The 17,750-nt window shown below is 36.0% G+C and overlaps 1 protein-coding gene across 4 annotated transcripts in view; it reads right to left on the reverse strand.

The window, feature by feature from the left end:
• BANK1 (B cell scaffold protein with ankyrin repeats 1) overlaps positions 1 to 17,750 on the reverse strand; it is a 304,887-nt gene that overhangs the window by 42,331 nt on the left and 244,806 nt on the right. For all 4 annotated transcript variants that reach the window (XM_088021093.1, XM_088021090.1, XM_088021091.1 and 1 more), the window contains exon 9: positions 2,384 to 2,462. In XM_088021093.1, coding sequence (XP_087877219.1) covers positions 2,384 to 2,462 — 79 coding nt within the window. The remainder of the gene's footprint in view (positions 1 to 2,383; positions 2,463 to 17,750) is intronic.

Raw genomic sequence — 17,750 nt, forward strand, 5'->3', positions numbered from 1 at the left:
AAAGAAAGATGTAATTTCAGTACTAGAACTGCAGACCAAGATTCTTTAATTAACAGCCTAAGCAGAGCAGCCAACAGAAGGAGATCTCTTGCACAATTCTCATTCATCTTTCTTCCTCTAACTCCAAGCACTGGGCCTGAAATAAAGTAGTCTCTAGAAATGTTGATGGAGTCAATGATGCAGTCACTGAAAAGGAATTATGGCTCAGGCTAGCAAAGGAACTTCACTCTTTCTGTCTGGGCAAATCGATCATCAACTTAGAATTACACTCATGCTATAGGAAATTACTTGTAGCTGCTTTATGTTTATGTATTCAGTGTTCACGTTTTATGTATGCACTTTTCTAAGCCACAGAGCCTCCTTGGTCCTTGTCAAAAATGTCCAAACCTGGAATCCAGCCCTGGAGAGTTGGATGTAGCGGGTCAGTGAGTTTTAGCAAGCTTCATAGCGATGGCAATACCAATGGATATCTGCCAACTAAGGTGTGCTATGCTTCACCCCCTATCTCATTAAGGAACTTGAGGCCTAAGTCCAGTCACACAGAATTTCAAACACAAGACAATTCCAGGTCCTAACGATCTGTGGAAATGAGGTTGCTCTCTATAAATAATGGAAATAACATTTTTCTCTTTATAGGCAGTTCTTCTGAGGATTAAATCATAATAAATGGTCACTATCAGTTTTATTATTACTAAAAACAAAAATAAAATGTGTAACTTTAAAAATCAGTGCATTAATTCATTAATATTTAGCATTATTTTGTGTTATGCCATAACTTTTGAAGGTGTTTACTGATCTATCAATACTGATAGACATTGTATTTAGTTGTATTTGATTTGCAGGTCAATTTGCCTACCACCTGAGAAACCAGTGGTCATTAGTGGTTAGCTGAATATCAGCTGCTCAGTGTTAAAAGGGCAATGCCCTGTGGGCAGAGAATGCTTGCTATGGGAGATGTCACCGTGTGGTGAACAAACAAGAGAGTGGTCAGAAATGGGACCCGAGAAGGTTATCTAGGGTTTTTTAGATGATGATGAGGATAAGTATGATGGGAAGGTATTGGGAAATTTGGAACAGAAAAAATGACTAGCTCCTTCCGGAGCATAGAGTATTAGGGCTGGCAAATGTGGAAGCTGCTTACGCCAGGTTTCTTAGTAGTAGTACTGCCGACATTTTGGACCGGATAATCCTGTGTCATGTGGGGTATGTCCTGTGCTTTGTAAGATATTTAGCAGAATTTCTGGTGTTCACCCACTGAATGCTAGTTGTAAACCTCCCTTCTCAAGTCATGATAATAAAAAAGCTTCTGTTCATTGACAAGGATCCTCTGTTGTGAGTGGGAAATAGTCCCTTGTTGAGAACCACTGTGCTGTTGCAATAGTCCAGGGGAAAGCTAACGGCAGGATGGACTGGGATAAATCGTGCAAGAGTGAGGAACAGCTGAATGCTGGCTATGCTATGAAGGTAGAGTCAACAGTACTGTCTGATTGTATTGGATATGGGGTGAGAGAGGAAGTAAAAAAGCCAAGGGAGACTCCCAGGTTTTTGGATGGAATTAAACAAGGAGAGAATCTTCGCTTACTGAGATGGGAAAGTCAGCAGGTGGTGTAGGTTTGAAAGGGTCAGGCATTAGGGTTTTTGGATTTGGAAATGGTGAGTGGGAGATGCCTATCAGGCATGTTGGTGAAGATGCTGAGCAAGCTATTGTATCAGGGGAATCTGGAATAATGGATAGAAGATTGAATTAGTCTTCAGACATTAGAATATAGAATTACATCCTATTATAGACAGTAAGGACCTTAGAGAGAGTTGTAGTCCAAGCTTCTCATTGCCTAGCAGAGAAAACTAGGGTCTGAAAAGAATGTGACTTTGTTTTTTAAAAAAATGAAAAAACCCCGAGTTGTCAAATAGAATATTTGCATCAACCTGACTTGTGTATTCTCTCTGGGTAGGAAAGACTGGTGTTTGATTTTTTAACAACTGAACTTAATAGAAGTATTTTGTTAAAGATTTTATTTATTTTTTGAGAGAGAGAGACAGCGCGAGAGGGAACACAAGCAGGGGGAGTGGGAGAGGGAGAAGCAGGCTTCCCGCGGAGCAGGGAGCCCGATGCGGGGCTCGATCCCAGGACCCTGGGATCATGACCTGAGCCGAAGGCAGATGCTTAACAAATGAGCCACCCAGGAGCCCCTTAATAGAAGTATTTAAACTAGCAAGATAATGTAGTAACATCTCTCCCATATTATAAATTAAAAGTCATTCAGTTAATTAAATGCCTTTCCATGCTCTCCTATGCTCTCTTCAGTCTTATTCTATCAGTTATATGTACCTTAATACAGATGCTACATATATACATATATTCATAACATCCAGGAACACTTACTGGGAGAATATGTAAGTAGTGAGGTACTATCATCTTCATAGTCATTTTCTTGCTCATCATTTCTGCTAACTTCTGGGATCTGAAAAAAAATGAATGTAATTTTTAATAATATCCATTAATCTTAATACATCTGCATCTACATACACCAAATGGAAGTTAATACCTGTGGAAATAATTGTTTTAGTTTTTATTTAAATACTTTGATTATACTATGTATCTTGCTTATTATATTTGTGCCATCTACAAGTGTTCAATGGCACAAAATATTAAAAGTATAACTGTGGCAACAGAACGTTTATAATAGACAATAAATTAATTTAAAAATGAAACAGAGCAACTACTTTAAGATTCAAAACAACAGTCATGAAATTTAGGTGCAATAAGTAAGTCTTAAATAAAATTGAACAGGACTATTTCTCTTAAAAACCATGAGATTTCAGGGGCACCTAGGTGGCTCAGTCAGTTAAGTGTCTGCCTTGGGCTCAGGTCATGATCCCAGGGTCCTGGAATCGAGTCCCGCATTGGGATCCCTGCTCAGTGGGGAGTCTGTTTCTCCCTCTGCCCTGCTCATGTTCTTTCTCTCAAATAAATAAATAAAATCTTAAAAAAAAAACCCAAAAACAAAGCATGAACTTTCCTTCATTTTAACATTTTTGTATCTTTAATCTGTTCAAAAGACATTCTTAAATTACATCAAGTATTATAATACAGTCAAAGACAGTGGAATTGTAAAATGGTTTATTTTCCATCTTTAAAAAGAAAAAAGAAACAGAGTAAGGGGATTTATGTTTGTTTTACTGAAGTCAGTTTCACTACACTTAGAAGGGAGAATTACTGAGAAAAGACAGAAATCTGTTCTCTCTGAATTGCTAGTCTTTGTTTATAATCTCTGAAGGAGACATAGGGTCTACAGTAGTGGAACATATTTGTGCTCCTAGAGTAAGGTAAGTAATGCCAGTGACAACTGTGAGAAAGCATCTAGAGAAAGAGATGGAGGTTGGTTGCATTAACATAGGTCACATTTTGTTACCACGAACTGTAAGTGATTATTCAAATGATTTATGCTTTTGTTTTTATTAAAGCTGAAATGATTAGTCCATTTGCTCTGCATTGGGAGTGTCCCTTTAAAAATTAGAAGCATCCATATTGAAGCATTATTAAATTTATAATAGCTTTGGTATGCAAAAGTATTTGACCTGCATATTGATTTCATCAATTTGGTTGGTCACTCACTTTGGCCAATGGGACTCTGGTGGAATTTATTTTTTCTTTCTTTCTTTCTTTCTTTCTTTCTTTCTTTCTTTCTTTCTTTCTTTCTTTCTTTCTTTCTTTCTTTTCTTTCTTTCTTTCTTTCTTTCTTTCTTTCTTTCTTTCTTTCTTTCTTCTTTCTTTCTTCTTTCTTTCTTTCTTTCTCTCTCTTTCTTCTTTCTTTCCTATTTTCTTTCTTTCTTTCTTTCCTTCTTTCTCTTTCTTCTTTCTTTCTTTCTTTTTCTTTTTTTCTTTCTTTCTTTCTCTCTCTCTTCTTTCTTTCTTCCTTCCTTTCTTTTTTCTTTCTTTCTTTCTTTCTCTTTCTTCTTTCTTTCTTTCTTTCTTTCTTTCTTTCTTTCTTTCTTTCTTTTTTTTCTTTCTTTCTCTCTCTCTCTCTCTCTCTCTCTCTCCCTTTCTTCCCATTCCATCCCTTCCCTTCCCTCCCTTCCCTTCTCTCCCTTCCTTTTCTTTCCTTTCCTCCTTCCTTCCTTTTCTTTCTTTCCTTCCTTCTTTCCCTCCCTCCATCCATCCTTCTTTCTTCCTTCCTTCCTTAACTAATGCTACCCAGAGAAACAACATGGTTTTTTATTTCCAGTGGAATCTTGAAAATAAAATTCTCTTTAGTATTTTTTTTATAGTGAGCCTGATTCAGAAGCTCATTTTATATTTAAGTCATATTTTCCCCTTGGTGGACTCAATCAAATGCTAATATGAAAAGTCATGTAACTTTACAAGGGAGGTTGACATGTTGATTGATATTTGCATGCTTTGGTATTAAATGCATTATTTAATACAGCCATTCTTTGTTTCCAATTAGCCTGACCTCTTCATTTCATAAGATAGATCAAGAACATATTTAAAAAAATCCATAATACTCTTAAAATCATATCAAGGAAGTTTTTACTAGTTGGATAACAGGGATGGTTTTCAAAGATTTCAGAAATAATGTGAAAATTTCCTATGTACTATTCACAAGCTTAGATATGAGCTCAAAATCAGTGTGAATTAATAAAGAGACGGTGGGCAAGTGGGTGGGTGTATGTGTGTGCACTGAGGTTACAATCTAATGGAATCATTTTTGTGTCATAACTTAAGCTATATGACATTTGTATTAATGAACAAACAAGCAAGCCCAAAAATGTATTGAAGGAAGAAGCTTTCCAAATTTAAAAAGTAGCTAAGTTCAACAGATTTGAGCAGGTTCATAAATACTATGTAAAACTGACATTCTGTATATCAGGCCATGCAGACACTAATTGTTTTCTCAGGAATGAGAGGAAGGAAAACAATTTGTGTCTGCATTGCTTGATATTGGGGAGGGTATGTGCTATGGTGAGCGCTGTGAATTGTGTTAAGACTGTTGAATCACAGACCTGTGCCTCTGAAACGAATAGTACATTATATGTAAAAAAAAAAAAAAAAAAGAAGAAGATAGTAGGAAGGGAAAAATGAAGGGGGGGAATCGGAGGGGGAGACTAACCATGAGAGACCATAGACTCTGAGAAACAAACTGAGGGTTCTAGAGGGGCGGGGGGTGGGGGATGCGTTAGCCTGGTGATGGCTATTAAAGAGGGCACATTCTGCACGGACTGGGTGTTATAGGCAAACAATGAATCATGGAACACTACATCAAAAACTAATGATGTAATGTATGGTGATTAACATAACAAAAAAAACCCCAATAGGTTTCTTACTTGAGTTCCTTACACTTAAAATCAGATTTATTTTAAAAAATATGTTAGATTCATGACATGAATAACTGTTGAATGAAATCAATGATGGCTTCAGAGACAAGTGTGATAGCCCTCTGACATACAATCACTTTAGCATTTGGCTGTGTGGTGCAGTGGGCAGAGAATGGATGGTGAAGTCAATCTAAGGACAAATCACAGCTCTATTATTTATTAGCTGCCTGATATCGGGCAAGATACTTAACTTTAAATCTCAATATTCTATCCTGCCAAATGTGAATAGTAATATGTATGCCATCAGTTTGCTGAGAGGGTTAAATAATAATGTAAGCTAAGCACATATTACTTCTACCACATAGTAAGTGCTTAATAAATGTAATTTGCACATGTTAGGTTTTCCTTCATGCTATAAAATATAGAACTATATTTAATAAGCACAGTGATCACATCGATTTGACGGGAGAATCATCAATAACAAATCAATAATTATTTAACTTATTTCTTCTCAACTGTGTGCCTCTAGAAGTTCTGCTGATAGAAAAAGAACTGAAATATAAGCTTTCTATGTGATTGAAGTGTGGCATTGTGGTTTTGTTATTAGAAATACTTAGATAATTTACAAGATAATAGAGACAAGGATGGAAAAAAGGTAATTCTTTTTTTTAAGATTTTATTTATTTATTTGACAGAGAGAGACACAGCGAGAGAGGGAACACAAGCAGGGGGAGTGGGAGAGGGAGAAGCAGGCTTCCCGCTGAGCAGGGAGCCCGATGCGGGGCTCGATCCCAGGACCCTGGGATCATGACCTGAGCCAAAGGCAGACACTTAATGACTGAGCCACCCAGGCGCCCCAAAAGAGGTAATTTTTAAGAAGTTCCTTTTTCTCAGGCTAGACTCTGACTTCATTCAATTGTTAAATATTTATGCAGGCCTAATATGTGCTAACTACTCTGTTAGCAATTAGGGAAAATAAGTTAAAAATAAAAGAAGAGACATAATTTCCATTCTCACAACTATCATCTTTTTATAAGGAGAGAAGACAAAATAATAAAATGATTAGAATACAATATTTTACTTCACTACACAAATCCAGTCCTTAGAGGTGAAATGGAGAATTAAGAAATAATCAGATAATCAGGGCAAAATTTTATTAATTTGCTTTTTTTGTGAGGAGATTGGATTAAAAATTTATCTTGATACTTGCCTTGAGTCCCAGTACTCTACATGAAAAATCCAGCCTAAATAATAAAATCTACTAGCTGAATATGCTCAATTTAATATTCCAGCCCACAGATAGTCCTTGCAGCACACAATGTTTAATGAAATTAAAATCATTCATTATCAAAGATAAACTAAAAAGAGAACTTCTTGTTGACTGAGGTTTATAAAGCTCCACATGGCTTTGGCATCTAGCACTGTACAAATTGATCATAATTTTCTGATTTTGAGAGAGTGAATAAAAACAATCTTCGTATGGCAGTTGGTTTCCAAATCTTGTTATGAGATTCTGAAGATATTATAATTAGCTTAACTCTCGCCCAGCTTTCCATAGTGTTGATTATAAAGGATTTTGCCAGTGGTAAAGCACATGGCAGTCTGTGGAATGAGAGTAAGAAGACACATATATGTTCGAAGAGTAACAAATTGGCCCTGTAATATTTTACATTTTATCCTAAATGAAGGCACTGAGCTGCAGAATCTGAGATAATATTCCAATGGAAGTAATAAAGGTTATACTTCCTAAATGTGAGTAATAATGAACAATGTTTTACTAAAGCCATGAATAATAATATCAGAGCCTCAAACATTTTTTTCAAAGGCGCATAGTAGGACTATATTATTTTAGTTCTCATTACATCTTTTAAGAGAATTTGTTTCTCCTTAGGCCTATTGGAATATGGTATAAAAGCAGAATCATATGATTTTTTATGAAGTTCTCTTTATATAATAGGAATTAAAATCTTGAGTGTAAAAATTAAATAGGAAGTCCACCCATGATTGGGAAAAGAATAAAGAAGAATAAAAGAGCTGTGAGGGGGGGAAAAGTGGACATTTTCCTTAGTATGGACTAAAATTTGTCCTGAGGATATATGTTCCATTTTTTTGGACAGGGTTTTGATCTTAATCTCTGCCCATGATACAGCTCTAACAACAGCTATGAACTTCAGGCTTGGCATGTGACCCTATAACCACACTCTCATCTCCTTTGGTAGTGTTTGTTTCAAACCCACCACAGTTGTGGCTTCATCTATGAGGTACCTGTACCTTCACTGGACCATGTACTTAGTTTGATTTCAGCCATCTCTGTCACTAAAGTGGGAATGACAAATTTAAATTCACTCTTTTGTTAGGATTGTAGCTGTAAATGTAAGAAATAGTTATTTTTATTTAAAATTATGGCATTCCAAAATTTGAAAGGAATCTGTGGATAACTGGTTTAGTCTCTTGTTCACACACTGATACAATACTAAAACAATGTGTCACAATAAAAATGTAAGATTTAGATATTTTTCCAAGCAAAAGTTGTTTTTATATGTGGTCTATAGTCTGCACTGCCCAACTCTCTTTACAAGTTGGCTTTTCTTGGGTTCCATACTAGTCCCTTTCCTCTTGTCACAGAATGCATTTTCTCTAGGTGATCTTATTCACTCCATTCTCTTTAATTTATATCTATACCATGATCATTCCTGGATACATCATTTGCTTCAAACTTTCCTGAGGTCTATATTCTAGGATTCAGCAAAGGATATTAGAGTAAACAGTTATAAAAGCGAAGGGGAAAACCTGGAGACAGAGATACCAGAAAAATCATGAGAGAGAACGCTTTAGATTGAAGTTTGTGTCTACACCCAAAATTCCTATGTTGAAATTCTAATTCTCAAGGTGATGGTATTAGGAGGTAGGGCCTCTAGGAAAGGGCCCTCATGAATTGGATTAGTACATTATAAAAGTAACATACAGAGATCCTTTACCCCTTCTGCTGTATGACGACACAGCAAAAAGATGGCCGTCTATGAACCAGGAACAGTGCCCTCGCCAGACACTGAATCTGTTGGGACCACATTCTGGGAATTCCCAGATCTCCAGAATGGTGAAAAGTAAGTATTACTTATAAGCGTCAGCTTATGGAATTTTTGTTATGGCAACCTGAATGGACAAAGACAGAGGGTTTCAAGTAAATCCCAGTATTAAATGATTCACTAGGAATGAAAAAGAAAAACTCTGAAAACAGTTCACAGTATTTTTCAATCAAGGTCACTGGTGACCCTGGTGAGGGGAATTATAACAGAATTGGATGAATTCATACTGGATTGAAGAATCCTAAAATGGAAGTGAAGAATGGAAGGCAACATGTAGAGAATTTCAAGAACCATGATATGAATAGGTCAACTGTGCTTAAAATCTTTCAACAAATGAATTAGAGATGCCAGTGAAAGTGTCTTATTGTAGGCAAGCGTTGTGAGGATGGTAATAACATCCAGAGCACACGTGCACAAAACATGGTACTACGGAGAGTGGGATATACAAACATGAAAATCATGATCCCAAACCTCAAGAATTTTACAACTGTGGAGAAGAGAAGGAATATAGATAAGGCAAAATGAAGCAAGCTTTTAGGGGCTCCTGGGTGGCTCAGTCGTTAAGCATCTGCCTTCGGCTCAGGTCAGGGTCCCAGGGTCCTGGGATCGAGCCCCACATTGGGCTCCCCGCTCGGTGAAAAGCCTGCTTCTCCCTCTCCCACTCCCCCTTCTTGTGTTCCCTCTCTCACTGTGTCTCTCTCTGTCAAATATACAAATAAAATCTTTAAAAAAATAAAAAAATGAAACAAGCTTTTAAAATATACATATACTTGAAAGAGGCTATAAGATAGATATGTAATCATTTCCATCAGGAGGATGGAACAGAGAACAACTGAGAGTCAGTGGTATTCAAGCTGAGACTTAGAGGGTAAGTATGGTTTTAATCTGGAAAAAAAAGGGAGGAAGCAAATTCTTGGCTGATGGGTAAACATGACTGAAACAGTAGGAAGACCTGGTGAATGATTCCTAGTTGGTTTGATTAGGTTGCATGGAAGGGTATATTTGAATATCAAGATGTGGTGGTGCATTATGATTTGATTTTACAAACTTTTAAAGGTTCTTGAGTATGTAATTATTTCCCAAGAAGTGGGGAAGTAGCATGTTCCTGCTTGTATTTTAGAAAAATAATTCTGGTAATAGTGGGTAAGAGGGAGAGGGGGCTATTTCAATAGTCAAGGTAAAGGATATTAAGGACTAGTGAAAGAAAATATTTAATGAAGAAGGCAGATTTAATAAATATCAAGGAGATGAGATGAATAAGATTTTTTACAGTTTTGATGCCAAAGGCTGGAGGAAAAGGGTCAAATATGGCTATGTAAATTTCTGTTCAGCTCAATGCTATATGGTACCCTCTAGAGAACTTTTGTCATTTAGAGATGAAAACACTGATTAAAAACATCTTTTTTTGAAACTGGAGGTCAGAGTCTGAGGTCAAGATATAATATCAACATCTTAGATACCCTTTGCATTGTTTAATGTAACATTTAAAAATTCATTTGGAATGGATATATGGCCATTAAATGGTGATTCTTCCCATTTCTTTTTGAAGTTAAGAAGCTTACCAATTTGGAAGAACAGAAATCAGTTAATTGTATGGTGGTCAAATAAACTTTTAAGTCAACAAGACTTTTAACTATGAAACAAATGGATAGAATTAAATTGAAGAATAAGTACAAAATCCCAATTAAGTTATAAAGATAACAAAAGAGTGCTTAGATACTATTGGACAATAAACTATAAATTACATTTAATCAAATCCTACTATATTTCTTTCCTAGAAATGAAAAAATTTTTTAAAAGGTTGCCATGAAATTACATGGGTTGATTGGGTATTAGATGCTTCTGAACAATACACTGAAAACGAAAACCAGATAGTTGTATCCATCATTTAGAAATGATGTTAAATGGAATGGAGACATCAGCAAGAAGGGGTTTGGTAAAAGAGAGAAAAACAGAGAGAAAAATGTCAGAGATAGAAGGAGGATGTAATCGTACAGGTCAAAGGTCAAAGCTAAGAGAATCATTCTTTTTTTTTTTGGAGATTTTATTTATTTATTTGAGAGAGAGAGAGGACAGAGGGAGAGGGAGAGGGAGAAGTAGACGCCCTGCTGAGCAGAGAGCTCGATGTGGGGTTCAATCACAGGACCCTGAGGTGAAGGCAGATGCTTAATCGACTGAGCCACCCTGGCAACCCTAAGAGAATCATTCTTAATGAACCTTTCTTGATTTCAGAATGGTATTCAGAATGCAACTAAAGCATCTTGAAGAGGAAGGAATTTCTAGTACAGGCAACTTTACAAAAATATGCAAAACTTAGGGAAATTCTTAGTATGTATCTATACATGCCATCTAACATTTTTGAGCATGACAATTATCACCAACTTTGGTCAGTCAATAAATATTTATTGAATGTCTGCTATGTGCATAATACTATAACACTAGGCAAGTTTCCAGGGGGCATGCAAAATATGTTACATATAATATGTTCCCAGGATGCTACATATTTAGCTAGGAAAATAAAAGTAAAATGAGTAAAACAATTGTAGTCCCTTAAGTGTTTGGTTTGGCTAAAGAGTGCAATAGAAGATAAAAAGAATGAAATTATCTTAGGTTGTAATAACTAGAGCTGGAATTTGAAAAACGGGTAAAATTTGAGAGCTAAATCTTGAATCTAGTCCCAGGAACTAATGCATGATTACCGAGCTAATGGATGAATAACCAATAGATGAATTGGTGGAAGAAGGAAGAACATGGGTATTCTTGGTAAGGAGAATTGGTGCAAGCCAAAGCTAAGTTGAGCAGGCCATATGCAGAGGGCAAAGAGCAAAGCTACCCAATCAAAAAAGCAGGTGAATTTTTGAGAGAACATGTGAATTTCGATACAAAGAGTGGAGTCAACATTTGCTTATTATATCCCAATTGTGGAATATTGGAAATATTTGTAGATGACAGTAGTGATGATGATTGGTATTGCTATTAAACATCCCATCTATAAATACATGTAGGTTATATAGGTTAAGAGCTTGAGTCCAGAAATATTGTCAGACAAATCTAGATTCAAATCTCACTATTCTATTTATTACCCACATGAGCTTCAGCAATTTCGCACTCTTGACCTCTCCGGATGTAAAAATGACTATAAATATGCCTAATGTCACAGGGTTATTGTGAATGTTAAATAATATCAAGTACTTAGCACTCAGCTTGCCACATAGAAAGCACTAAACAACTGTTATCTCTATTATCTTCATTAAGATCATTATTTTATGACAGAATGACCTTTTATGTTGCCTTATTTTTTCATATTACTAAGCTATGTTTATGTAAAAATTTATATTCAGTTATAAGATTGAGTAAAGATCAATTCTTCTCAAGTTGGAATATAGAGAATAAAAATAAAGACCTCCAAATAGTAGGGACTTTTTTTGTAGCTTACAATAAAAAAAAAATGTTTCTTTTGAAGTGTGAGGAATTATAAGGCAGATGCGATGGTGATCAATATTGGACCAATTAAGCTAATGGAAATTTAGCGGGGCTCTTGGGTTGTGTAGGCTGTACGTGGAATTTCCATGGAGTATGATATACAGAGCAGCCTAAGAGCTGGATGTCAGCAGGGTTGTTGAGGAAAAGGGTCTCTCAAATGATTCTACAGTGTTTAATTCCCAGATGGTTTATATTTGGTTTTACCACATTGATATTACGACAAGGGCTTGTTTAGGCTAATATTAAACTTAGATTGCCTTCTTCCAGGGTAAAATGATGCAAGGGAACACAGGTGCTAACTCAGAAGGGTATATCTTACTGGGTTCACCAAGAGTAGGGAAGAGTAAATTGGACATAGATGAGGCTCAAAGTACACAGATGAGTAGTTAAGAAGGGACTAAGAAATTTGGTTTTAATAAACCATGAACCCGTGATTGTTGCATTCATTGCCTTAACTGTTTTTTCTAGTCTTGTACGAAGAACAAAGGCACAGACATGGCAGCCAAATAAAGCTTTGCTATTCACAATTGTAAAATCTTGAAATAAGTTTTAGTTTCAAAATCATAAGCTAAAAAAAGATAAAATTCTGTTGAGGAAACACAAAATACCATTAGGTCAAAAGTACGAATCATGCTATTTTGAATGCTCCAATAAAATCAAATTTAAAAAACAAAACAAAACATGCTTTCATTTGGAGGAAAATGAAATAGACACTAAATAATGGATGGGTTTACATGTTTCCAAGTCGGCAGACTGGAGTTAGTAAAGAGGTGGCCAGCTTTACATTTATGTTGATTATTACTAAAAATCACTTTTTCTTCTTCTTTTTTTAAGCCTTAGATAATCCGGGTGAGGGTCAAAGAGAACCAATGGAAAAAACCAAGCTGAACAATAAAAGGCTGGAATTATCTTCACAGCGGTGGGACATCTCATTTATCTAAAACAGGAGGAGCAAGTGGTTTCTCGAATCCAAGCCAGAAACAAACATAAAATACCACTTAGAGACCCAGCAGTTTCCACCAAAGATTATACGCTTCAGTTGTTAGATAATAAGTATTATTTGACAAATGAAACAAAAGATCCTTTAAGTTTATATTATTACTATAAAAAAGAAGTGTTTTTGACAAATTAAGCTGAATGATTCTTAAGGCTTATATTGTTGCAAGTCTATTCCCAGTAGGTGTTTATATGGCTGGAATAATCCCTCACTTCCAAATACAGAATTAGAAGAGTCAATTCCTATTGATCAGAGCATTTAAAACATGAAAGATAAACAGAGCAGGTGAGTCATCAATTAATGAAGACATGGTGGGACAGTAAATAAAATTTCTATCCTCCAACTTCAATTTGAAGGCAGGTAACAATTCAGAAGAGGCTGTTCCCATGGAAAAAAGTCACTACAAATAAAAGTATGCAAAAAATACATATTTTATATATGTAGATACAATATTTTTTATATACTGGAACACATTGTAGTACTCTATGTATTTCCTCCCATTTTATAATTTTATATTTAAATAGTGGAGTTTAGTAACACTATCAAAATCATTCAGTAGCAAAGCAGTAAGATCAGAGATTATGAGTTTTCTCATAATCAGAAAAACCTGTGAGACGCACATGTATCCCCAGTGAATAATTCTCCTTACTAAAGGCCACCCTTTTCACCCTATCTCAATTTACCAGATTCCATTCAAATCAGTTATTAGAAGACCTTTACCATTTTACTTAACTTTCTAAGTACATTGGCAGGATGTACAATTTTAGATCTTACCTAAATATGAATTAATTTAAGGAAAATTACAAGAATGCATTTTTTTGTACCCCAAACAACAAAAAATAGTAGTAGAATAAATTTGATAAGTTGATAATAGAATCTATTGAAACTAAATTTTCAGTGCATTTAAGATAAAACAAAATGGAAAACTTTTGTGATAGAGGAAACAGCATTGTTACATATTAAAGAAATATACTTCCCACCCATGCACATGTAAAATCAAAACAGAGGAGAATCAATAAAACCAACAAGCTCACTTTGGAAGAAAAACGCCTTTTTCTTTTGCCCAGAAATCTGAAAGCTTTTAACTTGTAATGATGAAATATAGTTTATCTTGAGAGAGGGGCTGGGTACCAAGACACTCGGTGCTGTTGGTCATAGTCTATCATTACTTTAAAATGAGCCTCATCCCACTTCATTCTGCTACTGAGAACTGCAAACCTGCTTGTTGGGAGGTGGTAGGTTAGCATTTTTTTAAACTTCAAGTGATTTATTTAGCAGATTTCCCACGGGAAAATAATTCCTAAACTTCACATTGACAGCCTAAAAGAAATTGGGACTACTGTAATGGAAATCAAAGTGTGTCTAATATGCATTTGCATCTGGAAGTAACTCCATGAGTGTGTAACCTTATATGAAGTTTAAATAAATTTGCCTAATGCAGTTCACCTTTGATTTTACCTTTGCATATCTTCTGAGAGGGATTTTTCTGGTCTTAAATGTAGACATTTATTTCCAAATGGCCACCCATGGCAGTTGATTGAAAAATGGCTTCACAATAGGATATATGTAGTTTAAAATAGTCTCTTTAAATTAAAAAGAAGTCCCCCTATAAATATGACCAATTCATCTTTGACAAAGCAAAAAAGGCAATACAATGGAGCAAAGATGGTCTCTTCAACAAATGGTTCTGGAACAACTGGATATCCACGTGCAAAAAGTGAATCTAGACACAGACCTCAAATCCTTCCCAAAATGGATCACAGACCTAGGTGTAAGATGCAAAATTCTAAAACTCCTAGAAAATAACGTAGGAAAAGCCCAGATGACCTTGGGTATGGTGATGCCTTTTTAGACATGAGAACAAAAACAATCTCTGACAGAAACAATTACTAAGCTGGACTTCATTAAAATCAAAGACCCTGTAAAAGACAACATCAAGAAAATTAGAAGATAAGCCACAAACTGAGGGAATAGATTTTCAAAAGATACATCTGATAATGGATTGTTAGCCAAAATACACAAAGAACTCTTAAAACTCAATAGTAAGAGAACAAATGACAAGTTTAAAAAATGAACCAAGACCTTGACAGTTCACCAAAGAAGATATACATACAGTTGGCAAATATATATATGAAAAGATGCTGCTAATCATAGGTCATCAAGGGAAATGCAAATTAAAACAATACAATATTGCTACATACCTATGTATGTAGTAAACTCAGAACACTGACAACACCAAATGCTGGTGAGGATGTGGAGTGACAGGAACTCTCTTCCATTGCTGGTGGGAATCTAAAATGGTATGGGTACTTTGGAAGACAAGTTGGCAGTTTTTTACAAAATTGAGCAAATACTGTTAACATATGGCATAGCAATCTCACTTCTTGGTATTTATCTGAAGGAGTTAAAAACCTAGGTATACATAAAAACCTGTGCATGTATGTTTATAGCAGCTTTATTCATAATTACAACAACTTAGAAGCAACCAAGATGTCCTGCAGTACATGAATGGATAAATAAACTGTGGTACCTCCAGATAACAGAATACTATGCAGTGCTAAAAACAAACAAACAAACGAACCAACAAACAACCCATGAGCTATCAAGCTCTGAAAAACATGGAGGAATCATAAATGCATATTATTAAGTGATAAAAACTAATCTGAAAAGGCTACATACTATACAATTCTGACTATATGACGTTCTGGAAAAGGCAAAACTATGGAGACAGTAGAAGGATCAGTGGTTCCCAGGGGTGGGGTGGGGGGAGAGATGAATAGGCAGAGCACAGAATATTTTTAGGGCAGTGAAATACTCTATGCTATTATAGTGTTTTATTTATGTCATTATAATTTTGTCCAAACCCATAGAATGTACAACACCAGGAGTGAACTCTAAGGTATACTATGGACTTTGGATGACTATGATGATGTGCCAGTGTAGGTTCATCATGGTCACTAACTGAAGTGAGTTTCTCCTAAGCAGGGTTTTATCCACATTTCCTTTCTGAGATATATGTGATATGTGGCTACAGGCACTCCCCTTCGTTTTGCTTTCAAATAATAGAGAGATGCAGATTCCATGATGTAGAAAGGTCTTCATTACAGTTCTCTGCATTTATCAAGCAATTAATGATTTTCAAAGCTGTTTCACATATACCGCCATCCTCCTATCAGTCCTGCCACACAGAAGATAAATGTACCATTCTGGTGAGTGATACTGATGGTGGGGGAGGCTATGCATGTGTAGGGGCAAGAAGTATTTGGGAAATCTCTACACCTTCCTTTCAATTTTGTCTAAAATTTCTTTAAAAAAATACAATATATAAAAACTTAAAAAGAAATTCGTATGCCATTAGATAGTGAATTTAATGTTCTTCATTTTGTCTGAAAGTATTTCTGAAACTGTTTAGGGTAAAATTCTATAGAAACCAACAATGGCATAACACAGAAATATGATTACTGAATCACTAGGTCATCTAGCTTTCTAGCATTACATATTAACATTCTGTCTAGATATCTGAGCCACTTTGCATTGCTATGGATCATGAAATTAAAACAGTAAGATAAGGACTGAATTACTTTACCTGGGATTTGCATTTATTAACAGCTGAGTTAAGTGAATGAATAAAAAATTAAATATTATGCCCTATGTTTGAGGACCTTTTGAAGTTTTACAAAGAAATGTGCCTTACTAAAGAGTTGAGTTTCTCATCAAACTAAAGCAGTATCTTTAGGAAAAGTTCAATCTCTAAAGAATTACAATAGCAAAGGAGCTTTATCTTTTTATTTACTTATTTAAAAACATTTATTCATAACTTGATAAATAGCAGAAAATATATTAGGAAATGGGACTATAGGGAAGCTTACATTACTCTGAAAAACAAAACACTGGCATCCATGTACATATTTATATGTGATAGGTATAACAATGTTGTTATAAAAACTAATAACTTACATATTACTATGTACCAGACACAGATCTAAGGTCTGTACTTACATTAACTTATTCAATCCTCAAAACAATTTTGCTATTGTAATCCTCATTTAATGAGTGAAAAAAATAGGCACAGTGGGCTCAAATAACTTGTCCACGTTTACACAGCTAATGTCTCTTACTAGAGGGCCCGAACAACCAGGGAAAAAAGAAAAGGAGCATATACAAAGAAGAATGTGTGAAGTCACCTCAGGGTACTGTGAGTCAAGAGTTGTAGAGATTCACAGGAGAGAGAGCTGACAAAAATTTGAAAGAAACATTCAAGTCTCAGGGTGATGGCTGGCATTTGGCACATCTTCGAAAGATGAGAAAGTGTTTGCAAGTAGGGACAGAGGCAGGAGCTAGGCATCCTGGGCAGTCAGAGCAAAATAATCAAATGTGGACATGGAAAAGCACGGGTCGTGTTCGGGAAACAGTGGGCTGTCCAGCTTCAGTAGAGGACAGGGACAATCGACGTGTGTCTCTGGGGTGCAGGCAAACCCTAGTTGCACGGTGCTTCCTGTCTCCCCTGTGCCTCCAGCCCTCAGGTCGGGTGGCTGGGAGCCGGCTGTTCACCAATTCAGCCCGTAGCGCACAGGCTGAGAGGAGTACTGCCCTGGCTATTATCTGAGTTAGGAGGAATCGGAAGGCGCGCTCTCAGTCCCCAGAGAAGAGATGGGCAAAACAGCAAAAGTGGCATCTGAAAGCACAAGCAAGACATCGTAAAACCACATCATAGCTCTATAGTTGCCAATGGAGAAGAGCTAATGGAGGTGCTGGGGTCAGGGACCAGAGAAAACAGGGGACATCCAGCGAAGACTCCAGACGTCCCTGTTCATTTTCCTCAGCTACCCCTGCTTGCAAATGAGCTAGGTATTTTTTTGAGAAGCAGG

The sequence above is a fragment of the Eumetopias jubatus genome, unplaced genomic scaffold (genome assembly GCF_037043125.1).
Source record: "Eumetopias jubatus isolate StellerSeaLion01/CBP00866 unplaced genomic scaffold, mEumJub1_p1.0 scaffold_2, whole genome shotgun sequence".
NCBI classification, from domain to species: Eukaryota; Metazoa; Chordata; class Mammalia; order Carnivora; family Otariidae; genus Eumetopias; species Eumetopias jubatus.